This window comes from Chelonia mydas, chromosome 8 (assembly GCF_015237465.2).
Source record: "Chelonia mydas isolate rCheMyd1 chromosome 8, rCheMyd1.pri.v2, whole genome shotgun sequence".
NCBI classification, from domain to species: Eukaryota; Metazoa; Chordata; order Testudines; family Cheloniidae; genus Chelonia; species Chelonia mydas.
The window spans coordinates 28,697,864-28,725,636 of NC_057854.1; the positions used below are offsets into that span (position 1 = coordinate 28,697,864).

At 43.4% G+C, this 27,773-nt stretch overlaps 1 protein-coding gene across 2 annotated transcripts in view; it reads left to right on the forward strand.

Moving 5' to 3' along the window:
- WWC1 (WW and C2 domain containing 1) overlaps positions 1-27,773 on the forward strand; it is a 131,031-nt gene that overhangs the window by 38,034 nt on the left and 65,224 nt on the right. For both annotated transcript variants that reach the window (XM_007071451.4, XM_037907894.2), the window contains exon 2: positions 24,880-24,989. In XM_007071451.4, the coding sequence (XP_007071513.2) occupies positions 24,880-24,989 (110 nt within the window). The remainder of the gene's footprint in view (positions 1-24,879; positions 24,990-27,773) is intronic.

Here is a 27,773-nt window from a genome sequence, read left to right on the forward strand (position 1 = left end):
GGACCTTCAGACATTTTAAGTTGACCCTCAAGCTTGTGCCGGGAAACGAGTTCCGGTGCTTGCCCTGCTCTGGTACTCCAGCTAGGGGCTTGCCCTGCTCTGCCTGTGCTGTGGCTCTGCGCAGCTCCCAGAGGCAGAGGCATGTCCTCCCTCTGGCTCCTCTGCATAGGGACAGCCAAGGGACTCTGCAGCTCCCATTGGCTGGGAGCCATGGCCTATGGGAACTGCAGGGGTTGCGCCTGCGGACAGGGCATCGTGCCTAGCCACCTGGCTGCGCCTCCACGTAGGAGCCGGAGAGGGGACATGCTGCTGCTTCTGGGAGCTGCTTAAGCTAAGTGCCACCTGGAGTCTACACTCCTGACCCCGTACCGCACCCCAACCCCCCACCCCCCACCCTGATCCCCCTCCACCCTACCAACCCCTGGGTCCCAGCCCGCAGCACCCTCCTGCACCTCCAACCCCTCATCCCCCACCCCACTCCAGAGCCTGTATCCCAAGTTGGAGCCCTCACCCCCCCTCCGCACCCCTGTCCCAGCCTGGAGCCCCCTCCTCCACCTTGAACTCCTCATTTCTGGTCCCGCCCCAGAGCCCGCACACCCAGCCGGAGCCCTCAGCCCCTCCCACACCCCAACCCCCAATTTCATGACTATTCATGCGCTGCCATACAATTTCCATACTCAGATGTGGCCCTCGGGCCAAAAAGTTTGCCCACCCCTGCTCTAGAGGAAGATGCAAGAAACCCTTTGGTTGATAATTTACAGAATAATCTGCCCGTAGCAAAAGTTTCTTCTTTGCCCCTATTGGTCAATAGTTGGAATATGTTCCGAAGCATTGGGTTCATATTCCTGATAAATATTTTAGCCCAGCTAATGTTACTCTGGTCTTAACCATAAAAGGGCTCCATACATATAAATGCTTAATCTGCTTTTGAATATTTCTAAGCTTTTGGCCTCTGTCGCGTGGCAATGAATTCCACATGCTAACTATGTACTGCGTTATTAAAAATCCTCTTAGTTTTGAAGGGTACTGCCTTTCACTAGCTCACACTCCTTGTTGCTGTATCATTAGGATAAATAGAAGCCTTGACATTACATCATGTCTATGATTTATTTCCTTTGTAATATTTTCAGTATCTCAGTGCCCCTATCTTCATTGTGGGTCTCCCAACAGACTCTTCCTATTTCTGCTATATCTGTTCAGGTACAAAAATGCACAGTATTCCAGGTGACTCTTTATCACTGATGGCACTAAATTTTCACTGTTTACTATCTATCATCTTCACTTGTGGTGGCTGCTGCACACTGAGTTTATATTACTCATCCTGTACTGAAATACAGGCTTTTCCTACGTGACTACTTCATTTAGAATCCAGCAATGTGTGTTTTAACAGGTGTTTCCTTAACTGCATCCACCAACAATCCACTGTCTGCCAAGAGAATAATAAAATAAAATGAGATTCTTAAATATAAAATGTCTTCACACTCAGTGGGTGTGGGGAACCAATAAGGCCAAACTGTGGCATTTAGCCGCTATCCTGTGGGCAGGGGAGGGGTGCCATGCAAAGCTGTACCACCTGTGCAGAGAAACTTTGTCTCTGAGGGATGCTATCCCTCTCTCAGTGGCCGGGTGCACGTTGGGACTAGGCTTGCTGCATGGCCTTTACAACGATACAGCTTGTTTCCTCTGGTGCAGCTGGCCTGAGTATTTGGCCAGTGAACCCCTTTGGACAAACTCTGGGAGCACTCCTTGTGAACTGCATTTATGACAGGCCCTTCCGTGGGCCATGTAAAGAGAACCAGAGGCTCCCTGCATGCTCCCCCTGTGTATCTATTTAAGGGCCTGTCACAGTCTCTGGCTCTTAACATGAATTTAGCATGATTGGGGCCCAATTCTGTGATTACTGTTCCTACCTTTAAAGGAAGGGCAGTGCAACTCCGCGTGGACCCAGATGAACAGATCCCCAGTGATCACAAACATGGGGAGGGAACAACTTTTAAGTATGTCACTCTGTTTTGAACTTTTCATATTTGTCTAATTCCTTAAGTTGATGAACTAACTGATGAGTTGATCAGAGCCCAGAAGAACCCAATTAAAAAACAAAACTTTCAATTTAAGCTGTTTGTGCAAGACAGAAATTACTTGACAGATGGAAATGTTTATATGTGCTCCAGAAGCGTAAAACACTAGAGGGATGAAGAGGTTTGGCCAGTTGGACTCCTCATGTGAGTAAAATTGTTCATGTGGCAATGACTGTGATATACCGTTTGTGGCATGAATGAGTAAAAGGCACGGTGGGTACAAATATGTTGCAAACCTTGGGCATACTCCCATTCATTCATAATAGCTTTGTGAATGAGGACAGGCTTCATGGTCTTGATAGCCAAAGTATTTTGTGGAACGAGATATTCTGAGGCTTTCTGAAGGAGCAAGGGAAGAGTACTTTGCTCAGTTTAATTGGGAGGCTGTTCCAGGCACAAGGAACAGACTGAAAAGATAAATCAGGAGTGAACAAAGGGAGCAGTTGAAACCTTGAGTATGTACCAGTATCTATATGTGACTCTAATAGCATTTATACTGAGCTCCTCACAATAGTATTGGAGCCCCTTTCAGCAGAAACCTAAAGAGTTGGCTGGAGTGCCCTGCTTACTTTGTGCTTCAAATCTGAAGGATACACAGCTTGCCAAAGCTAATCCGTTCCCATAAGCTGCTCCCTGTAAATCATTGCTGGAGGGTTACATATGTCACCATCAAGACATTATTATTTTCAAAACTAATGACTGTTTCATAACCAAGTATATTTTGAACATGCCTATGCTAGACTTGAATTTAAGATTTCCCACTATGGCATCAGTGGTGTTGAGAGTGCTAATGTAGGCAATCTGCCAATCTCTAAACCACTGTATGGTGGTGCTGATCAAAGCAGGAATAGACACGGTGAAAACACTGGTGGCTGCTTGTGTTCAGTCTACACCAGTGTATCTAGCAGTGGCAGCAAGACTGTGAAACCTGAAGAAAGTGTTTTGGCCTCATCTGTGCTGAAAGACAATCCTTCATGGCCTAAAACAACCAGCCCAGTTGCATGTTAGTCTTCCTTGAAACTGTAGCGTTAGCATTTCTCCACATTGTAATACAGCACAGTAAAACATTTCAGGTAATTGCACAAAATTAGTGAATGCTGACTGGATTTTTTGTTGTGCTTTTTAGTGCTTCACCTGAAGAGAGAAAGCTATAGTATTCATGCTAACATACAGTGACAAATTCCAAAACAGTTTCCTGAACTGGAATTCAGACTACTGGCTAGAATGGAAGGCACTGAATTATGATGACCGTAAAACAAGTGTGAAGTTCCTAAAACTATCTATTCCATCATTCTATTATTGATAGACATGAACCCACATTTTAGGGTTATGTTGTGACTTGAGACCATCTCTCCTATGATTTTGTATAGATTCTGGCTCTGCTGTTCATGATAGTGAGTTTTGTATAATAGAGCAGGACTTGAAAATTCTCCATTCACCTCCATAGTGAGGGATGGTGAGATGAGGCATTAGAAAATTATGAAGACATTAAGCTCATTTAGTTGTAAAAGGAACCTCCCACAAGCTGTGGTCTCTTCTTGAGTCTGTGCAAAGATTGCTCATAGCTTTGCCAAGGAGCTGCAGAGTGAAATTTAAAAATAGTTAATTTCTTTCCTGCTATTGGGAATTCTTGGGGAACCAGTGAAACTGTCAGGAATCAAGTCAGTTTCATTCCGCCACTCCTTTGGGAAATATACGAACAGCTGTTGAGGAAGACGGTGGAACTACTCACCATAGAGGAGGGCCCAAAGAAAGGAAGCTGCAGGAGGGAGAAAGGAAGAACTCTCCTTTCTGCAATATTCAGGAGACTGGGGAATGTGTAGTGTTAACATCAATGGTAATAAAGGAAACCAGTCCTGAGGAATACTGCTGTCTGTGTTCCTTTGCATCACTTGAAATGACTTTTTTATTCTGGTTTTGGTGTATACTCAGTTCATGACTACAGACATAATTCTTAGATTTGTTTCACTCAAACAGAAGTTTTAAAATGAGCTGCAGCATTTGCCAGAGCTGTGACTGCAGCCTTAAAGTAGATAAAGGGCATGATCCTGCTCCCCCTGGTCCATCATCTTAGTGACACCAGGGTCAGGCCTGTAATGTCATACAAATTCACAAGCATCAAAGTTCTGTGTTAAGGGAGCCAGAAATTCAGAGAGAATGTGAAGCAGGAGTGGCTATACTCAAGGCTTAGAACAAAGTCCAAGTTAAAGTCTTTGAAATCTTGTGCATTTGATCTCTCATTCAGTTTCCTATATGGTTATATGATAAGCTGTGTGTAGTATTTTTCACTAAGCAAAACCACTGAGATCTTGACTGTAAAATTCCCCAATGTGTAGATAAGGAAATGTAAATTTCATGTAATTTGAGTCCTTTGTTCCTATAGCATTCTCCCTGCTTGCCTGGAAAGAACTTTCTGACTCATAGTTTGTGTCTGTAAGCATTTATCTATTTTAGGGATTCTTAACATTTCACAATGCTGTTGCTAGTGTTCATATGTTATAAGAACATTCTCAAGTGTTATACCTTTTTATGAAATAGCTTGGGTAAAAGCTGTGGTCGGAATAGGTAAAGAGGCTGCCCACTTGCAATGCATGCACAGACTGGATTAGAAAGCTGTACCTCATCGGACAACTCTGCTGCATCACACTATAAAAAAATTAATATACATTATTTAGTTTAATAAAAATCAAATTATTATGATGTAATTTCTTGTATGGAATACCTCTGAAGTTGCTTTAGAGTTACCATGGGCACCAGCCAAAATTCATCTGATCCTGGAGCTGGGTGGGAGAAGTTGGCATTGCTGTCTCTTTTTATATAAGTTCCTCTCAACCTGTATGTACGTCAAAGCCCTTACAGAATAACCAGTTAGATCCTGGAGGGGCAGTTACCATGTAGGTAAATGAACTTGCGATCTCATGACTAATGGCAGCCTGGGATATTAACCTGTTTAAATTAGAGTATTGACTTGGAAATGAGGGTTACCGCTTAGCGTATGTCTATGCAGCAACTAGACACTCGCAGCTGACCTGTGCCTGCTGACTCAGGCTTGCAGAGCTCAGGCTGTGGGGCCGTTTGATTGCTGTGTAGACTTCCAGGCTTGGGCTGGAGTCCAAGCTCTGGGATCCTCCGAGCTTGCAGAGTCCCAGAGCCTTGGCTCCAGCTCAAGTCCAGAAGTCTACACAGCAATGAAACAGCCCTGCAAGCCTGAGTCTGCTGGCTTGGGCCAGCCGTGGGTTTTTCTTTGCTATGTAGACATACCCATAGTCTCTTCATAAAGTGCAAAGGCAGCTTTAACTTGCACCTGGACAGCTACTGGAAATGGTTCTTAGGGTCTCCAGTTTCAGGGTTTATCAGAAGGATGTCCCTCTTAATCACAAATGCTGCCGAATACTGCACTGTAGGGTGGCTATTAAAATATGCACCCCATCCTAGAAAAAATTTAAAGAACTCTTACCTTATCTCAGCCACCTAAAACACATGGGATTAGGTAATTCTCATGCTAACGTTTTAGCAAAAGATCATAGCAAGGTCTTGCAATCCTACTGGGGTTGGTGTAACTAAGGGCACAATTTGGCCACATGCATGGCTGTTGCTTCTGTGGATACTGGTAATGGGGCTTGCACTCTGTTCTCATCTCCTCTTCCCTGAACTGTTGGAGTTGGAATCCAAGAGAGGGCTTAGTAGTCTTAGGTTTATGGTGGCTGGGTGGAGAAAGACCTGGCAATGATACCATCAAAAAGAGCCTCTTTGCTGCCACCCCTCTGGTCTCCAAAGGTAATTCTATCCACTCTGAGAGGGCACTCGGAAGGAAAATCAAGTTACTATAGTGACTAACTGCTCTGATGTTCTTGAGGATTGGAGCAGAAAACTGAATAATAAATGTGTAGGTGTATATACGTCACAATTGCTCTTGTAAAGAGAGGATTTCTATAGTCTTAGCAAACTACTTGCAGCGATAACTGTGCTATACAGTCTAGACCAGACTGTCACCATGAATCTAAGAATAAACAGCATTACTTTTATTTATTTTTTAAGGCTTGAGACGAGGAAAATAAAAATTATTTGTACTTTAATATTGCCTTTCATTAGACATTGTCAAGGCTCTTTACAAATAGTATGTCTCCTACCATCTATGTGATGAATAGTAGTTGTTATACCCACTTTACAGATTGGCAGGCTAAGGAACGGTGACTAAATAACCTGCCCAAGGACATCGTATAGCTCAGAGGTGGGCAAACTACGGCCCGCATCTGGCCTGCAGGACCCTCCTGCCCGGCCCCTGAGCTCCTGGCCCGGGAGGCTAGCCCTCGGCCCCTCCCCTGCTGTTCTTCCTCCCCTGCAGCCTCAGCTCACTGTGCCATCGGCTCTGTGCTGTGCGGTGGCATGGCTGGCTCCAGCCAGGCGGCACAGCTGCCTGTCCTGGTGCTCTGGGCGGCGTGGCTGTAGCACCACCAGCCACCGGTGCTCCGGGCAGCGTGGTAAGGGGGCAGAGAGCAGGGGGGGTTCGGGGTGGTGGTCAGGGGTTGGGAGTGTGGATAAGGGTCGGGACGGTCAGAGCGCGGGGAACGGGGGGTTTGAATGGGGGCAGGGGTCCTGGGGGGCAGTCAGGAAGGAGGGGGGGGTTGGATGGGGCAGCAGGGAGCAGTCAGGGGTGGGGGGTCCAGGGGCGGTCAGGGGACAGGGAGGGGTGGATGGGTCAGGAGTTCCAGGGGGCTGTCAGGGGATAGGGAACAGTGGGGATTGTATGGGGCAGGAGTCCCGGGGGGGCCATTGTGGGGGTTGGATAGGGGGTGGGGGCCAGGCCATGCCTGGCTGTTTGGGGAGGCACAGTCTCCCCTAACCAGCCCTCCATACAATTTTGGAAACTAATGTGGCCCTCAGGCCAAAAAGTTTTCCCGCCCCTGGTATAGCTAGTTCACTGGCAAAGCTAGAACTCAGCGGGTCTCCTACTCTAACCCGTAGATAATAAATCTAACCATAAAAGGTTTTATGTGAGATCATGTGATCTACTCAGAAAAGAATTCTGAATTCATTAAATAAGATTACAAATATAAACCCACCCTTCATTTCTTTGAAGGTATAAGAGGAGCCACATGGCATGGGGGTCAAAGAGGATTTAAGTGAAATGTAGAAGTGCGAAGCTCCATTGTTATCGGAGGGATGCTCAGCACTGGAGAGCTACGCAGACTGTGCAGTACATAGACACATCACACCAAGCAGCGTGTGTGGCTTCGGCTATGACCCTTAGGGACCAGCAAGATGTACTGAAACCAAAAGGTTATAAAGATGACTTAGTATCTTAAAATGTAAATGAGCTTTTCAAATAAATGCCAAATTGATACATTATGGGGGTATTATTAGCAAACTATTCTGATATATAGAGGTACAATTCCATTATTCTGTAGCTTCAGTCAAAAACCTTATTGTATATGGATGTGATGTTACAGCCATGTGTAACAAACTGCCTGTCAATCGGAAGTCTTGTTATACATGTATTTACCTTCAGATTTATATCTAATGAGGTTTTTGATTGACAACTGAGGAGCTGGATGGACTATATAGAGACTTTCTGAATTTGAAATGAAGGGCTCTCTGATCTAATAGTGTTTACACATGACTGTGTGCCAGTTTATATATTATCTGAATTAATAAAAATGAATCCACTGACTTTAGCTGCCTTGGTAAATAGAAACATACAGAAAAAGCACTGAAATGTTAAAAATCAACATAACTTGCAATATTGAATCAAGGAGACTATCTGTATGCCCTTCTGCATTGGGGAACTTACTTACTTATAAAGCATTTTGAAGCATAAATATTTAAGAAGTATATGGAGCCTTAAAATCTTTCACAAATTAAGGAGATGTTTAATTCTTAACTTTCTAGTTCCTGAACTAGAACATGAGGAATAGCACTAACTTAAAATTTTTTTTTTACTAAGTCTAAAAATCCCAAATTAGCTATTACATATAAGTGTATTCTCTTGCAATGCAGGAGCCTTTTTCATATGCTAACAAGATTGGTCTCTGCCACAGCATATTATATCCTGTGCTCACTATGCACAATTCAATAGCATGGTTACCAAGTGAGAAATGCTAAAAAATAGAAGCTTTTCAGAACAAGTAATTCTGGGCCTCCTAAAAGCCTACTAACATCAGCTTCCAAAATATTTCATTGTTCAATTCCACTTAGGGTATGAACTGTATCAATTGAAGACAATTGTTTCAAAGTTGGGGCTGACTGATTATAGAGGAAATTAAGGAAAGAGAAAGGAAAGCAGTGAAACAACTGACACATATCTTGTGTGCCAAGAAAATTAGTCTTGACACTCCAACTGAAACTGTTACACTGATGTCTTTTCTCTCTCAAGCAGAGGTAAAGCAGCTAGAGAGGAGATGAACGTAGGTGTTTTCTCAGCAGATGCTTGGGAGTGACTTCTGGTGGTCTGGAAGCACTGAGTTAGGCTATAATTAACTGGAATATCATTCTTGTCAGGCACTGTCTGGCTGAGGTTACTTGTGCCCTCTGGGTTACTGAAAGTGCTTCTCGGTCAATGACAAATGTAGGTGATGACCAGAGTTAATGTTTATAGTAGCAGAGAAAGGCAATGGAGCAGGTTAATCCAGAAAATGAGGGAAAATATTCCTGTGCCTTTGTGTCCAATAAAATATAAGTAGGTTTATTACAGTCTTAAACTTCTTATAAACTTTATAACTTCTGTATAAATCATTGCTCAGTTAATGGATGCCTAGGACTGATCCCAAACCTCTTATCGTTCATTTGAGATCACTGCCCCCTTCTTCTGCCCCCAAGTACCGCTAACTAACTTAACTGGGGGGGCAGAGTTGCGTTGGAAATCATGGCCATGCCACTTTAGGGCCAGACCCCTTGGGATGAGTCTGGAATAGCAGTGTCCGAGTGCTGTATGAGCTAGATCTGTGCTGTGTGCTTGGTTAGATTTCTGTTGTGAAAACATTAATGGGCAAGCTCACCAAATGGTGCTGGGCATGACAAATCATTTGGAGGTGTGCATGACAGATCATTTGGAGGTGTGCACAACCTGATCATATGTCAATCAGATGTTGGCTATTGGTCCATATTTCTTTTATCTCAACTGCCAGAACAAAGCAGAGATATTCTTGGAGTTCTCTGTCAACTTCCAAAACTCTCTGGATTACAGAGAGTAATCTGTTGTGCATAAAACTGTATTTGTGTATACAAAATACATGCAAATGCTTATATGAACACCTATCTCCTAAAGGGAAAAGAGTAGAAGACTCCATGATGTCTACCATGGACCTTGCCATATAGATGTAATTAACCTATGAACTGTTTGGATACTACACCAATGGACACTATTAAAAAAGCTTAAGATCTCTAGCACATTTTTCTGTGTGTGCCTTTTTCTTAAGCATGGAATGGAAGTCTTCATGTATCTGACTTGGTTAAACTAGACTTAGAGCAGTACTGAAATTCATCCTCTAATAAGTTTTTGGCTGTCTTTCTGATATTTGGCTCCTGATGAGTTACGTTTTCAATATCTATTTGCAGCTGATTAGTTAGGAAGAGGTGATGTTCCCTTGCCATGTTACTTGCAGCATTGTTGGCTAAACAGCTTGGTGTATCTTCGTGAACAGCTCCAAGAGAAGGAAAGGTAGAGGTGGTTCCTTTCTGGCTCCCCTCCTGACTAGCTCTTGTCAGACTCTCTCCCACTACTGTTCTGCTGCTTCCTCCTCCGGTCCTTGTCTGATACCAGGAGGTGAGAACAAGTAGGCCCCAGATCCGAGTTGTGCCTGTAGCCTCTGCAGGGGAGCTTACTGTCTCATTCCTCTGTTTTTCAACACTATTGTCCCATCACTGGGAGAGGAAGGAATGGCCATGTGGTTAAGGCACTGGATTGACACTTATGAAATCTGGGTTTAATTCCCACCTATAAACATCTCATGTGACCTTAGGTAGTTCATATGCAAAAGGATTTCCAAGAGGCCCTACGAGGTGCTCTACAGAGGATTTGGACACTTGGGGCATGGCTACACTGGGAACTTCAAAGCGCTTTGAAGTGCGAGTGTGGTCGGGTGCGAGCGCTGAGAGAGAGCTCTCCCAGTGCTCCTGGTAATCCACCTCCACGAGAGGATTAGCTCCAAGCGCTGGGAGCATGGCTACCAGTGCTCAGAGCCTGTCTACACTGGCGCTTTAAAGCTCTCAGACTTGCTGTACACAGCGGGGTGATTTTTCACACCCCTGAACCAGCGAGTTAGAGCGCTATAAAATGTAAGTGCAGACAAGCCCTCAGTAAGGTGAATCTTCCATGCAGAATGTGGGTAGTGCTGTGCTGTCTGGTTTCTCAGCTGATTGCCCATCTCCTGGTATTTTCAAACCCACAATGCTATTATGCTGTACCTATGCTCTCCCTGTTTCTAAATATCTCCCACCTCTGAGTCCAAGGTCACTTAATTTATGACACTGGATTTATAGTTTATTATAACAAGCTGTAACCCACTAACCCTCTCTTTTCCCCCCTATGACTGCAGAGGTGTTAACAGGCTGCCCTGCATTGAATGGTCCCTTACAATATGTGCTAACTACTTATGCTAAACAATCTGTTCCACCTTGCATTTTGCTGTGAGGCTGGGAGTACCTTTCCCAGACCTGAAGAAGTGTGTCTCTCAAAAGCTTCTCTCTCTCATCAACAGCAGTTGGTCCAATAAAAGATATTTCTGCATCCATCTTGTCTCCTCAGGGTCATTTAAGGCATTTCAATCTTCTTATGGGATGTCTCTGGCCTGCTAGAAGAGTATCCTCAGCACCCTCAAGACCAATAACAAATAAAAACATTCAGGGTAAGGCCTTTAACCTTTCCAGTGAATCAGTTTAGTTCTTCTTAAAAACAAAATTAGTCCTTTTTGTAAAAAAAAAAAAAAAAAAAAAAAATCTTTGCAGATAGGCTTTTCTGAGAACTCTCCTTAGAAAACTGGAATGATACATTGGTTATTAGTGATGTAGTGAAATTCTGCTATGCTCCCTTAATCAAAGATAGACTGTTCTATTTGCAGTGGTGCTTTCATTATGAAGATGATGCCAGCAAGTTAGCAAAAGAGAATGGTAAAAGTAATGTCTAAATTTTTGTTGTGGTTGACTGACTTTTGGTGGTTTTCATTACTAGTGCTCTGCAATGATAAATAAAAATATGTATATGATTTATGTATCACATGTACTCAGTGCTTTGGGTTGTCATTTGACTCTGGCTGACTACCATTTCCAATTATTTGGTATTAGGACAAACGGTACAAAAACAGTTGAAATACCGGAGTAATTTAATTGTTTTTGTTTCTCTAAAAAGAACACTCCTTTCTAAAGCTAGCCCAAAAATATATTTTGTGAGTACAAGATTTTTAATAACCCTAAAATCAATAGAAGTTACTCAATTTAAAAACACACTTATGACAACAATTTTTTTTAAAGAGAATCATTCCCTTGATGTTGAAAATCCAAACTCTGTAGTACTGAGGACCTGAATGCGAATAGGACTATAAATAGAAGTGTAACTACCTTCATAGATTTCCATTTTCCAGAGGAAGAAACACACATAAAAGGGTATAATAGTGACAAAGGAGACTTAAACAAACAAAACACCTTCCCATTTAAGAATTCCAAGGTGATGGTAACAAATGTGGGTTTAAAACATGTACTTCTTTAGTTGAAAGTATCCCTTTAAATTTGACTTAGGACCCAACACTTAGTTGATAAGTACCCTCAAAGCCTGACTTGAGGGTGCTTGGCTCACTGCAGGATTGGGCCCTACATACCTGAGGTGAAATCCTGCCCCCATTGAAATCAATAGGAGTCATGTCATTAACTTGTCTTTAATTTTCAAAAATAGCCAAGTGACTTTGGATCATAAGTACCATTGACTTCAAAGTTAAGACATGGAATTCAGTGAGACCTGCTCCTACATCACTTGGGTGCTTTTAGGTGATCTCTCCCCTGATGATGCAATATGATCTAGTCTCATTAAAGCCAACCTCCAGAGTCACCCACATGGAATAGCTAGCAGGATTGGGCCTTCGTTTGGAACACCCGATAGAGCTACATTTGATGGCTACACTTTACCTTTCTGTTTTAATTATACCCTTAGTCTTAACTGTCTCTTGCATAGGGACAGCATTATTCTGTAGCATGAACCTGACTAAATGTGAAACTTCTTTCAAGTGAGTAGAAATCTGAGGATTAAGACATGGCAAAATGTACTTCTCTCCAGCCAGACCAGTCTCTGAATAGAAGCTCTTTCAAATGTACAACTTTCTTAACTGAGAAACTTTCATTTTAAAAAGTGCATTATGCACTGTCTGAGTGCAGGACTGGAGCACGGGATCTCTAGAGTTTAAATTTGTTAACAAGACTACGTATAAAACATCTGGTTGAGATGTGACTTTGGACAAGTCCTATAAATTGTGGTTCTGCTCTGAGAAGTGACCATAAAAATGGCATAATGGGGTTCCATGTTCACTTCTATCAGGGTCTCATCTGGCATGGTGCTAAGCACCACGCAGGAGATGCTACTTCCATGGATTACAGGGGAGTTGAGAATGCTCAGCGCCTTGCAGGGTGAGTCATTGAGGGTTTGTCTAAACTAGGAAAAGAGCGGTCAGGGTCAGTGAACCCCTAACCTCAAAGTCCCTTCCTCATCTAGGCAAACCTTCAGCATCTTCCTTATCACATCTGATCAGTTTCAGTAAATACCCTTTTCCTTTTTAATTCAACTTAAAATCTGAGACAGCTCAGTCATTTACTTTTTCGTAAATTGCCACCAGTAAAATTCTTTTTACATCTATTATGTTTGTAGATCCAACATAGCTAAGAGTGAGCAGGATTCTCTTTCTTTTTTTCTGTATCAATAAGGATTGTTCATCAAGTTCCAGTTGGTTACACTTACTCACACACACTGAAGACTAGTGGAGTTGCACAGGTGTCACTGAGCCAATAGTATGGTGACAGTAGGGTTGTATGAGTGTAACCCAGGGCATGGCTTGGCGTGCAGATCTTAAGTCACCAAAGTTAGCCTGCCAGAGTGAATACACAGGGACTGATTCACCAGTGCTCCCTGGGCAATTTACACGGCTACCCTAGGACGAAGCTGGCAGCACAACTTTGGTAAGGCATCTCTTGAGCAGAGACAGATTAGGGGTTTATGGGGCCATGGGCCAGAGCAAATGCCTCCCCCACTCCACTCCAACACTCCTGCTGGGGAAATGGGGTTGGGGCATGGGGGCTCACCCCACCCTACCCCTCTGCCCGGCACTCTTTCCAGGGAGCGGGGTTGGGGCGTGGGGGCTTCCCACGCTCCCTGGCAGGAGCGCCAGGTGAACAGGTGGAACAGAGCAAGCCCTCACGCCCTGGCCCTGCTCCCTGGCAGGACCGCTGGGCAGGTGGGCAGCGGGTCAGGGTACAGGCATTTTTTGGGCATGGGTCCCGTTGGCCCAGTGGCTAATCCGTCACTGCTCTTCAGGCTGGACCTCGTTGACTGGGGAACAGCTGGCAACTCTGCATCTGCATGTTTCTGGTGTGGCAAGTGTTCCTGGGATGTGGAAGAGGCGTGAGTGGACTATTTCTACACTTTGACTGTTTTATGGCAGTTGTGAGACCAAAAGGGCTCACACTGGGACCATACCAGCCCACGTACAGAGGAGGCACACACTGCTTTCTGCTGTCCTGGAGCTGGAATGAATTGGATCCACAGTAAAACCTGATATTAGCCTCGGTCTCAGTTTCCCTTCTCACAGTGGTATTGTGTTCTATTAAATTGGTGCGTATTCAGCTCTTTCAAGATGAGAAACGCTATACATATGCCATGTCATAGTGGGATATGTTAGGAACACTTAGTTGCATCCATTACTTGGATCTATGTTATTGACCCTTAGGTAACTGAAAATCTGAGAAGGCATCCTAATGTATCAGTGATTTGGACAGGAGAAAACAAGACTTGCTAAGCTTCCCCAGTTTATACAGCTATTTCACCAGTAAGCAAACCCTTCACTGTAAGTCTGGAAGAAACTGTGAAGTGTTTGTTGCCTGAGAAGTGCCTCTTCCTTCCAGCCACATACAATCTCTCAGAAGGTAGCGCATTTTTGATGCTGCTGGTTGATGCGCAGTGTATGGAGTGAGCTTAATATCTGACTGTGAACTTGTAGGGGCACAGAGAAACTAAAGGAGGGTCTGAGGAGTAGCGGATGAGATGTTAAAGGTCTGTCTCAAAGGAGCATCCATGAATGCATGGCAGTATGCTTGTTCAGTCTTAATCACAGAACAGGGGGAAAGTGTTGACCAAAGTAACCTCATGAGTGTAACTTCATTTGTCATGCAGACGCTGCCTGGAGTAAGGACCTAATCTTGTAGCGCTATCTCCCACAGATAGAACTGGGCCTATAATAGAAATACTATTTTGCTACACACAAAAATCTAAGTGTTACTAACTTCCTCAGATGCTTCTGGGTCTATGCTTGGAAGCCAGAAGCCTGGCTTCAAAACCTTAGTTTGTTTTGCAGGTGGAATTTCTTTAGAGAGAAACTTATAGTAATATATGCACTAACAGTATGAAAGGTAGATGGACAGGTGGGAAGGTAAGAGCCCACCTTCCAAGTGGAATAACACTTACATGAGTCAGTTGGTAGAGTCCTTTAAGAATGTGTGTGTAGGGTGGGAAGGAATGGAATCTTCAGTATAGTTCCTGCTGTAGGAATGGTTACCACAGGGACGTTTCACATAATGAGACATAAGGACAAACAAGGTTTGACTCTGATTCTGAGAGCTTCAGAGACTACCTAAGACTACGAATAACTGTCAGCGGTGATCTCTGTGTTCAAATCAAAGAGTAAGTTTCCAAAAAGGAGAATTCTGCAATGTTACCTTGACATGAGCTGTCCAAGTATTGTGCAAAAATGACATGTCGGTAACTGAAAAGAGCCTCACCTTGTAAATGCCTCATTAAATTCCTGTTGCATAATGACTGTGCTTAAGAAGAGAGACACCATCAACTTAAAACTACACTTGTCTGAAAGCTTGCCTATCACGCTATAGCGACAAAATAACTGCAAATATCCCTATATCTGACGGAAGAGAGAACCTTTTTTTCCCTTCCTTTTTTACATTTAGTTTATTTCATGAATCTGGCTATACAAAATACGGTCAAGTTCAGTTTCCACTATATAGATAATACCCCCTCCCCTCTGCGCCTTTCAAACAGTAACAGGGGAGAGGAAAAACGGATGAAAATTAGGAAACTCCTAAGTTTCATTAAAGTCACAAATATGCAAGGGGAGTAATAGCGGGCAGATGTAGTACCTGAAACAAAACTAGGTTTATTTTGTCAGCTTTAAACTATTTCCATCTCTTCACCATCTTGAGGTATCTATACTTGTGTCTGAATCTATAATAATGCCCTTCAGTATAAGAAATACGTCCTTATCTTGATACACCTCTCAGATGAACAGGAGGCAACTTGCATTCCCGCCCTTGGGGGCACCTGCCCCAAAACAGGTATAGAGTGTGGGAGAGGGCAGTTGGTACCTTTTACACCTTGCCTAGGGACAGTAGCTTCAAACTCTCTGGTCACATATATGTAAGAGCCTTGTAAGTGGATGATACCTGAATCCATGCATCTTGCAGATGCTCTAACCCTGCATAGTTTGTGGACTGTGCTGGCCATCTCCAGATCTCCCAGCAGATCTGGGGATGTAAATGGCTTGTACTGCTGCAAATGGATTTTCCACAGCTGGGGGACTTGAGCCTGGGTTCCCAGGTCAGAAGTCAAGGCATGAATCACATCCACTATCTTTAATATAAAAACAGGAATGTTTTGTAGCTTCTTCATACTGGACTTCCCACCATTGTAGATATGGTATTTTACTATTGGTCATATTGTCTCATCTCAAACATCTGTTTACACCTATTTTCAAATGTCTGTATTAATCACAGAATTGTAGGACTGGAATGGACCTCGAGAGGTTGTCTTGTCCAGTCCCCTGCACACATGGCAGGACCCAGTATTATCTAGACCATCCCTGACAAGTGTCTCACTTGCTCTTAAAAATCTCCAATGATGGCGGTTCCACAACCTCTCTAGGCAATTTATTCCAATGCTTAACTACCCTGACAGGAAGTTTTTCCTAATGTCCAACGTAAACCGCCCTTGCTGCAATTTAGCCCATTGCTTCTTGACCTATCCTCAGAGGTTAAGGAGAACAATTTTTCTCCCTCCTCCTTGTAACAACCTTTTATGTATTTGAAAACTGTTACCATGTCCCCTCTTGGTCCTGTCTTCTCCACACTAAACCAATTTTTTTCAATCTTCTCTCACAGGTCATATTTTCTAGACCTTTAATCATTTTTGTTGCTCTTCTCTGGACTTTCTCCAATTTGTCCATCTTTCCTGAAATGTGGTGCCCAGAACTGGAAACAATATTCCAACTGAGGCCTAGTCAGTGTGGAGTAGAGCGGAAGAATTACTTCTCATGTCTTGCTTACAACACTGCTGCTAATACATCCCAGAATGATGTTTGCTTTTTTTGCAACAGTGTTACACTGTTGAATCATATTTAGCTTGTGATCCACAATGACCCCTAGATTCCTTTCCACAATACTCCTTCCTAGGCAGTCATTTCCCATTTTATATGTGTGCAACTGATTGTTTCTTCCTAAGTGGAGTACTTTGCAATTGTCCTTATTGAATTTCATCCTGTTTACTTCAGGACATTTCTCCAGTTTGTCCAGGACATTTTTGAATTTTAATCCTATCCTCCAAAGCATTTGCAACCCCTCCCAGCTTGGTATTGTCCACAAACTTTATAAGTGTACTCTCTATGTCATTATCTAAATCATTCATGAAAATATTGAACAGAACTGGACCCAGAACAGATGCCTGTGGGACCCCACCTGTTTGTTAGACTCAGACCTGAACAAAATCCCCAGTCCAAACATCCTGGACCCTGGGAAAGGTATGAACTGTAGCTTGCTCCTGTTTTAAAAAATAGGTTGACCCAAAACCTCAGATCCAATCGTACCCTGAACTTTAGAGGAGTACAATTCAGAATTTTGCTTCTGAGGCCTCTCGAAGATGCATAGTAGAAATTTAATTTGTAAGATATACTTTGCACCTGCAGGACACATTCTACTGGAGAATCTAAAGCACTTTACAAGCATTAATTTAGCCTGGTAGCACCCTTGTGTGGTCGGTACAGCATTTAGTAGTATGCCCATTTCATAGATAGAGAAACTGAGGGTTAGAAATTCAGGTCACTTGCCTAAAGTAATATAAGAAGACAATGGCAGACATTGGAACAAGAGACAGGGAGTCAGGTTTCCAAGCTTCTTCTAATTAAACACATCCTTATGTTCAGTGGAAAATAGTGCATGCAGGTCTCTAGAACAGTGTATGAATATTGTAAGATCATGTATAGATTTTGAGCTTGATCTGCATGATGTAAACAAGTTGCTAAATAATCATTGCTTTTAAACCTATTTGTTAGATTAAGCCTGTATTACTAATCAAGTAAACCACTGAAAAGACTATTTTGAGGTTGCTGAGTGACTCTTTTTTGTGAGTGCTAAACATAGTTTTCACAAATAATTGAGGTTTATTGATAGAACGATTTGACTTCCTCCAGGTTCTGAATTGTCACTAAGCAAGTGTTCTGCTTATCATCCATAATGAATCAACTTCCAGTGGTGAAAAAGCCTCTTTTGCCTTGGTTTAGATTGAGCAGAGAAAAACCACCCACCCAGGAGGAACAAAGAAATATAATAATACACAATGGCCCTAATAAAGCATCCAGTAATGTCATTCTTCCACATGTTTCCCAAACCTGTATGGAGATGGGAGCCCATCCACTAGAGGCTTTCATATTCAGCCATTATGGAGTAAATTACCAGAAAATAAGCATGCAGTGAACAATTTAGGAAATGGGTCACCTTTCTAACTTATTATTTCAGCCATAAATAAATCCAGGGAAACTTTTAAATTCTTGATAGAAAGGTATAGGAGTGCAGCCTCCTAGAGCATCATCCTTTTAAAGGAATGCCTACCTGGATTGTCCCTATTTAAAAGGGGAACGGTGTCTGCTTAGTAACAGTGTGAATGCTCTCTCAAAGCCTGGAGGTAAAGGAGTGCCATTCTGAGACTTGTTGTGCAATCTGAATTATGGCAAGCATGCATGTGAATTACCCAAGGCAATAAGGAAAGGCCAACGCAATTTCTTGTTTAAGCTTGAATGAGAAGAATAATTAAGCTTGTAGCTTATGTTTTAAAATGTGACTTTTAGGATCTTGCCATCTTGCTAGTCTCTGGTTTGTGGACCAAGGGATTGGAGGGGATGCAAAGAGCCCTAAACCTATGAGAAGAGAGGGAGGAGCCAACAGACCATGCTGACTTCTTCTTTCACAAGGAATTCTTCATACCTGTTCTGCACAGGTGGGGCTGTAAAAGGGGGATGCTGAGCCAAGAAGAGGGTGAGGGTGGGGAGTAGCCTCTGTTTATTTCTCATTATTATATATCTTTCTAAAAGGTGAAGGGTATATTAAATACTTTTACAGTTATTTTACAGGGTTTCTATTTGAGAAGAGAGAGTACTAGCTTCTGTTGAGATGATTTTTCCTGGGTTAATTTGGAAACCATAAATATTTAAGTAAAATGTGATGTTCATATTGAGGACTGGAACTGGATGACCCTGACAAATGCTTTTGTATATCTAAAGTGGGGTTCACAGGGTAGTATATGTACATTTCCATTGTCACATTGTCCCCTTTCATCATCTTATGCTGTGTTAATCCTGTTCAGATTAAACCCTTCATTATTAGAAGTCTGTATTTTGATTAACAGCATCTTTGTATTCAATGGGAATTTTGCCCTAGTGAGGGCTGCAAGACTGGGTCTTTGGGGCCAGATTAATGCCTGTGTTGGGAGAGAGGGAACGCTGGTTGGACCTCTCAGTATTGTCTGCTGCTGAGAGCCAAGGCAAGGCTAAAGCCTCTCTGGGGATGCTCTAATTTGGACCTCCTACAATAATAACCTGTGTTGTATTTGCAACAGGAGGTAACTGTCAGGGTGTGGTCATGCTCCCTCCAGTTCACCTCGCAGGGGCCCTTGGGCCAAAGCGTTTTCAGAGACAGTGCACAGCTGTTGGAACTAGCTCTGCACTGGGCTGTGAACTGCTCTGCACCTGTGTGCCCCTCTGTGCCAGCATAGCATAGCTGGTGTGAAGTGGCTACACTGACCTCATATATATCCCTGGGCATGTAAGGCCCATTGTCAATGGGGAGAGAATTAGACATTTTCTTGTGAAATGAAGTCAAAATATTTAATGTTGCTGCTTTTTATAGCTAATGACATTTTCACTTTAACTTTTTGGAATTTAGTAGAAGCAGATGCAGTTGTAAGAATGAAAAATGAAAGATATCACTTTAGCTTACACAGAGATTGCCAGCATGCTTGGAGCAGAGGGGTCCTTTCCACCTATTTTAAGATACTGTACTTGGTTTTAGATAACTGATTTTGATTAATTGTTAATCAGGACCTATTTTTGCCTTCTTAAATGTCTCTGGCCTAGTTGGTTTAATTGGGTGGAGAAGAATGCAAATATTAGTATCTTTTTTATAACATTCAGCATGTGTATATGGCGCTTAAAAACAATTGCCGCCTGATACAAACATGAAAAAAGTAAGCTGTAAAATGACTGTAACTACACTAAACTCATCCCATTTTAAGGAACTGTAGATGGCCCAATGTTCAGGGCTTAAATGGAATCTTGGGCCTTGAGTGAGTTCTAAGGAATTTTACTTAAATCTCCTGATGTTAGTTGGGGTGAACTTTTGTACATATCAGTGGCATAGCTAGCATGAGACGTTTGGGTGGGCCCCGACTTCGGGTGGGCGGGCAATGGTGGAGGGCAGAAGGAGGGAGAGTAGGAATGATCAGGGGGCCCGCCTGTGTCCACCCCCTCTAGTCCAGCCAGCCTTGTGGGGGACAATGGATGCTCTATCCAGGGGCTCATGGGGGCCCCACACGTGCACCCATCTCTGGGAGGAGATGCCACTCTCCAGTGTGCATGGCTCCCGGCACCTATCCCCATTGCACCACCACACGCCAGGCCCGGTTCCCCGAGGTGGCAGGCCTACGTTTTTGATAATAGTTGCTGCTGGGCGGGCCGGCTGGCCACTCTCCTCCTGCTGCGGAGTGCATGGTATGCGCATCAGGCACTCCACTGCTATGCCGCTGCTGTCCCTCTCCCTCTGGACATGCTGGGGAGTGGGGTGCGTGCATCCGGTGTGCAGCATCCTCCAGATCTGGGTGGGGCTAATGCTGGGACGGGAGCAGAGCTGATGCGGGAGTAGGGGGATGGTCTTGGATGCTAAGTGCATGGGCCCACCAGACCCACCCACAGCTAAGCCCCGGTACATATATGTATTAAATTTTGTTATTCATTTAATGAATAATTTATATTCAAATCTACTATCCAAATCTAATCTGAATTTTTGGTGCCCAAGGAATGCAAGATGGGATCTGTGCTGGGAAAAGAAAACATTCACAAAGCAAATGAGCCATGAAGTGCAGAGTAGTGTAACACTGTAAAGCAAAACACATAATGAAATGAAGAGGAAAACTGTTGTATAGAAACATTACAGCAATCAAACAGGTTATTTTAAAGGAATACAATAGTTTTGTTTCAGCAAAACATTTCTGATTTTTTTTTTTAATTAAACTGATCTCTTTTGGTTCATCTGGCAGGTTGGTAAAGGCTTATTTGTTAAACATTGCAAAGTTTATTGAGGAAACCAATAAAGCAAGAAAAAAATTCTAGATTTATTCTGAATAACTGCTGGAGGGTCAACTCAGTGACTGAATGGAGATAGTCTGAAACCTTTGTGTTTTAAATGTTTCATAGGGCCATGTCCTCCCCTGCATGTGCTGTTTCTGCCTAGGAAACAGGGAAACTTCCTTTACATTCTCTCATTTGGGGGTGTCTTTTTGGGCAGAAGTAATGTTGCCCAAATCTCACCCAAGATCCCTGAAGGCCGGAGCCATCTATGCGCAGGCCTTATTTCCATGCTGGCTCTCAACTTCCTCCAGGCCTTAATAGCATAGTTCCTGTGAGAACCATATCTCCAGATGGTTTAACCCATTGGCTTAGATCCCTCCCAGTAATGGAAGTTCTGCAGCCTGGAGAAGGATGGCAAGTACAGTGAGCTGCAGTGGAGGTAATAGCAGTGGAGAGGGCAAATGATGGTGCAGAGTGGTTCCCTGTGTGTTGAGGAGGGTACCATGCCACAGAATTTGGTGCTTTTTCCTCCTCAATGGGCCTTAGTTTTGCCAGCTTTTTGTCTCCTCTGCCCATGCTGAGAGGGCTGACGTGTCCTAAAGTGATTAACTTCCAAAAATCTGATTAGATAGTGTGTCTTATGACTTCTCTAAACATTTCTGAAGTCCAGTTGAATATAATTATACATGGGAGCCAGTTTATTTTGGAAAGAATATTCCATTTCTATCCTCCCTTGCTTTGTGGATAGGAAATGATAGTGATGTGCTGGATGGACTGCTGAAACACCATAAAATCTTCTGGGTAAACATGTAAGTTTCAGAAATAAAATAACTTGACTCAAAGGTACAACATTGCAGCCAAGGTTAGGAGAATAAAATCTCATATTGATAATATCATGAAGTTGCTTTGGACATATTTCTTTGTTTTAAAATATTTGTAATAGAATTTTACAGCTGTTTACCTGGTGATTTATAGCAATCCTTTACTGATGTGAATACTTGAAATCTATTTGCATGCTTTGAGTTTTGCTAGGAGTACATATTTAACCATTTGCTATAGCAGACTGACTGCTTCAAGGGAACACATCTAATAAGGTTAAACTAAAATGCAACAGAGATTAGGCTTAGAGACCTTCTTGTTGTCTTACATAGCTTTTATATGGGATCAAGGTTCGGGATCTGGAAACCTGTGAGACCTAGACAGTGACCAACTGTATTTTTTTCCTTGTCAAACATATTTTAAATGTTGGTTTTACCAGGCACATAAAAATGCCCGTTTGTTCTAAAGTGCTCCTCTATTCTGAAAAGAAAAAATATCCGGGATGGGAGAAGTGACGTTCCTTGTCTGTCCCCCGGTGACTCTACATTAAATTTGCTCAGTTTACAAGTAAAGATGTTACCTATCTAGCCAGCCTTGCAAACTTGCCCGTGGATCTGAAAGCCATGCTGGGTTCATCCAGGCTCGTGTCTCACACCGGTAGTAAAAGTTGTGTAATAGGAATATAGTTAATATATCTGTTAATGTGTGAGCCAGATTAGAATCCAGCTCACTCTCCCTGCTAGCTCTGCACAGCAACAGGTGTAAAATGCAGTACAAATGACTTCACTGACTAAACTCAGTAGAACTGACTCTAAATGTTTTCAGGGAGTAGGTATGTTGGGTGTATTCTCTATATAGCTGCTTTTCTGACCATAACTGTACTTCAGTATAGATCACAGGTAGACTCTACTAGAAAAGCTAATAAGAATAGTTCTTACTGAAGTACATTAGAACGGCCATACTGGACTAGACCAGCGGTCCATTTACCTCAGTATCCTGCTTCTGACAGTGACCAGTGTCAGGTGCCTCAGAGGGAATGAAGAGAACAGGGCAATTTTGAGTGATCCATCCCCTGTTGTCCAATCCCAGCTTTTGGCAGTTGGAAGTTAGGGATACCCATCACGGAAAGTTGTGTCCCAGATCACCTAGGCTAATAACCATGGATGGACCTATCCTCCATTAAATTCTCTAATTCTTTTTTTGAACCCAGTTATACTTTTGGCCTTCTCAACATCCCATGACAATGAGTTCCACAGGTTGACTATGCATTGTGTGAAAAAATACTGCCTTGCGTTTGTTTTAAACTTGCTGCCTATTATTGTCATTGGGTGACCCCCCCGGTTCTTGTGTTATGTGAAGGGATAAATAACACTTCCCTGTTCACTTTCTCCATACCATTCATGATTTTATAGACCTCTGTCATATTCCTCCTTAACTGTCTGTTTTTTAAATTGAACAGTCCCAGTCTTTTTAATCTCTCCTCATCTGGAACCTGTTTCATACCCATAATAATTTTTGTTGCCCTTCTCTCTACTTTTTCCAGTTCTAATGTATCTTTTTTGAGATAGGGCGACCAGAACTGTGCGCAGTACTCAAGATGTGGGTGTACCATGAATTTAAATTGTCTGTCTCTTTCCTGATGGTTCCTAACATTATTTCTTTTTTTCCTGCTGCTGCACATTGAGCAGATGTTTTCAAAAAACTACCCACGATGACTCTCAGATCTCTTTCTTGAGTGATAACAGCTAATTTAGACCCCTTCATTTTGTATGTATAGTTGGGATTATGTTTTCCATCATGCATTACTTTTCATTTATCGACACTGAATTTCATCTGCCATTTTGTTGCTCAGTCACCCAGTTTAGTGGGTTCTGTTCGTGACTCTTTGCAGTCTGCTTTGGACTAAACTGTCTTGAATAATTTTGTATCATTGGCAAATTTTGCCACTTCACTGTTCACCCTGTTTTCCAGATCATTTGTGAACATTTTGAACAGCACAGGCCCCAATACATATCCTTGGAGGACCCTGCTATTTATCTCTCTCCATTACGAAAACTGACCTTTTATTCCTGTCCTTTGTTTCCTGTTAGATTTTAACCAGCTACTGATCCATGAGAGAACTTTCCCTCTTATCCCATGACTCCTTACTTTGCTTAAGAGCCTTTGGTATGGGGACCTTGTCAAAGGCTTTCTGAAAGTCCAAGTACACTATATCCACTGGATCATCTTTGTTCACATGCTTGTTGACACCCTCAAAGACGTCTAATATATTGGTGAGGCATGATTTTCCTCACAAAGCCATGTTGACTCTTTCCCAACATATCGTGGGGATATTGTATATATTTATACTGTAATCGCTAGTATCACCTCTAGAGCCTTTTTAAAAAATTGGCATTACATTAGCTATTCTCCAGTCATCTGGTACAGAGGCCGATTTTAAGTGATAGGTTACATACCTCAGTTAGTAGTTCTGCAGTTTCATATTTGAGTTTCTTCAGAACTCTTGGGTGAATACCATCTGGTCCTGGTGACTTACTACTGTTCAATTTATCAATTTGTTCCAAAATTTCTATTGACATCTCAGTCTTGGACAGTTCCTCAGATTTGTCTGCTTAAAAGAATAAAAAGAACTTCACTTTTCAATTAGTTGTATTACACATTTTTGTAAAACTAATCTAATTTAATGTCATTCGTAAAACAGAATTTATTGCCGTGCAATGACTGGCATCATATGGCAAATGGTCCCACATTCCTCACCTCCTTACTATTGATTATGCAGCTTTAACTATTCACACTTTGTAATTCACATTTCTCATCTTGCTCCTACTTGTCTACAATTTTTTTTTTTTTTGAATGCATGACTCGCCCGCAAAGAGTCTTCAGTCTTTCAATTATGGGAGCAGAACTGTTTCTGGCAAAGTTCTTAATGTTCTCCTGTTGAATGAGTACTGGCTGAACCAGACTAGGGCTGGGAATTTTGTCAGAAAGTGAATTAATCTTGCTGTTAATTTAGACAGAAAGAACAACTTGTGTACGATCACTAAAAAAATGAAACCTTTAAAATGTAGGCTTCCATTATTTTCCCATTGAATCTTTTCAAGAAGGGCTAATATATTTTTAAAGCACTTAGCTGGAAATTTAGTGTGTAAAATCAATTTTGTTTTGCCTTTCAGGTATACTAAACCACTAACCTTTGCTGACTGCATTAGTGATGAATTGCCATTAGGATGGGAAGAAGCTTATGACCCTCAAGTTGGAGTTTATTACGTAGACCACAATAGCAGTAAGTGATATATGTTTTGCAATATATTATTGTGTATAGTCCACTTATTTACCGATTCATTATGCATACATTATCATAGCATGTTAGAAATAAGCTCCAATGGCCAAACAACATGATCACCACAAATAGACCACTCCCTGCACCTTGACTCCACCCAGAAGACCTAAATCTCCAGGAGCTGGATTCTCCCTCTTGCAGGATGCAAATATCTCCTTACGACAGAGGTGGGCAAATTACGGCCCGCGGGCCACATCTGGCCTGCGGGACCCTCCTGCCCGGCCCTGAGCTCCTGGCTTGGGAGGCTAGTCCCAGCCCCTCCCCCGCTGTCCTCCCTCCCCTGCAGGCTCAGCGCACCACGCTGCCGGTGCAATGCTGCGGGCGGCCAGGCAGCGCAGTTGCAGAGCCGCGGCCTGACCCAGTGCACTGGGCGGCACAGCTGTAGCGCTGCCAGCCACTGGTGCTCCAGGCAGTGTCTTAAGGGGGCAGGGAGCGGGGGGGGGGGAGTGGGGGTGGGAGGGTTGGATAGAGGGTAGGGGAGTTGGGGGTGGTGGTCAGGGAGCAGGGGTGTGAATGGGGCAGGGATCCCGGGGGGGGCAGTCAGGAAGGAGGTGGGGGGTTGGATTGGGTGGCGGGGGACAGTCAGGGGTGGGGTGTCCGGGGGTGGTGGATGGGGTAGGAGTCCCGGGGGGGCCGTCAGGGGACAGGGTGGGTTGGATGGGGCTGGAGTCCCGGGGGAGCCGTCAGGGGTGAGAAGCGCGGGTGGGGGGGAGTCAGCTAGGAGGCGGGGGCTGGGCCATGCCTGGCTGTTTGGGAAGACACAGCCTCCCCTAACAGACCCGCCATACAATTTTGGAAACCCAATGTGGCCCTCAGGCCAAAACGTTTGCCTGCCCCTGCCTTAGGAGTTGCATTCATAGTGTGAAGGGGAGAATTGGGCCTCTGCAGTTCATCAGCCTCTATCTGCTACAAATGGGTTATCACTCCCCAGCTGATGAAAAGACCAAGTTCCTAAAGGACCTGGGTGCTGAGGACGGGAGTCCACTCTCTGGGTGAAATTCACCTCCGTGCAGAGGGTCAGCTCAAAGCACTTAAATGGTGCAAAGACCTTGTGCTTATCTCCACACAAGGCTGAATTTCACCCATTGTCTCTAAATACTTCTAGGGGTTCTGTAAGTGTATGGGGGAGGTGTTTGCTTAATACAGCTCTTCGTTCTCTCTCTTCAGAAGCAAAACTTCTAGTAAAGTAGATTTGGAATATAGTAAAATGGTACACCATCTTGAGATTGTTAATATTTGTAGTTTTCATGCAGTTTCATTCTCAGCACTAAGAGGCTAAGCCTCTGGATGCCCTCTTGGTAAGGCTGCTCCATGGGCCCAAAGTATTGTGCATTACAAGAAGCTTAGACGGCTTTCAGAGAAATTGAGTGCAAACGTGCATATTTATTTCAAAGTACAGTAGCTGGTGTGACAGGGTCGGGCCAGATGGCTATAGGAGAGTAATAGAAGGCAGATATATTAGCCCCAGGCTAAGTAGGTCCCTTTTCCCTGAGTAAGGTAACAGGGAATGTTCCAGAAAAATCAGGAACCTTCTGGAGATAATTAAGACAGGCTGATTGGAACACCTGCAGCCAATCAAGAAGCTGCTAGAATCAACTAAGGAAGGCTAATCAGGGCACCTGGGTTTTAAAAAGGAGCTCACTTCAGTTTGTGGTGTGTGTGTGAGGAGCTGGGAGCAAGAGGCACTAGGAGCTGAGAGTGAGAATGCGGACTTTGGAGGACTGAGGTGTACAAGCATTATCAGTCACCAGGAGGAAGGTCCTATGGTGAGGATAAAGAAGGTGTTGGGAGGAGGCCATGGGGAAGTAGCCCAGGGAGTTGTAGCTGTCGCACAGCTGTTCCAGGAGGCACTCTAGACAGCTGCATTCCACAGGGCCCTGGGCTGGAACCCGGAGTAGAGGGCAAGCCCGGGTTCCTCCCAACTCCTGGTCAGACACAGGAGGAGTCGACCTGGACTGTGAATTCAGAAAAACGGCCACGCTGAGGGCTGCCGTGAAGCTCCAAGGCGAGCAAATCCGCCAATAAGCGCAAGACCCACCAAGGTAGAGCAGGAACTTTGTCACACTGAATACATATTACAAAGGCTGCTGATATGAAATGTCATTGTAAGTGTGTTTTTGAGTTGTATTAGAATCAGCCCCCTGAAAGGCACAGCTCTTGCAAAGAAATAAGAATAATTAGATTTCGCCCCCCCAAAATGAAATCACTTTACTCTAGCATATATAGAGAAAAGTAGGCCTTGCTTTGTGGAATAGACTAACTTGCTTTGACTCATTCAGATTGTCACAGCTAACAGATGCTCAGAGAAATACTTTGGACAGGGATATTAGAGGCAGAGGTATTGAAGGCAATTCTGTCATTAAACTGCAAGAGGAGTTGCTCTGTTAATCTTCCCAGCAGGATTCTAGAAGGAATACAAATCAGCTTTGTCTAGCTATTTCTTACCACTGACTCTTAAGAGAAGAACTCATCAGAGAAACTCTTCAGACAGGGAAAACTCCAAAAAATGTTCCCACTGACCATCCAATCTTGCTAATTAGCATGGTCTTTAAGACACTATAAAGAAATGTATATAGTGTCTTAGTATGGTGGCCTTTTTTATTCAGTGCAGAGAAGGCATTCAGTGAAGTTGGTTGGAAATACTTGTTCTGCTTGCTCCATAAACCTGAAGTAGACAATACTTTTCTGTAGCTGCATTGGGCTCCTGATACTTCAGTCTGATTCACA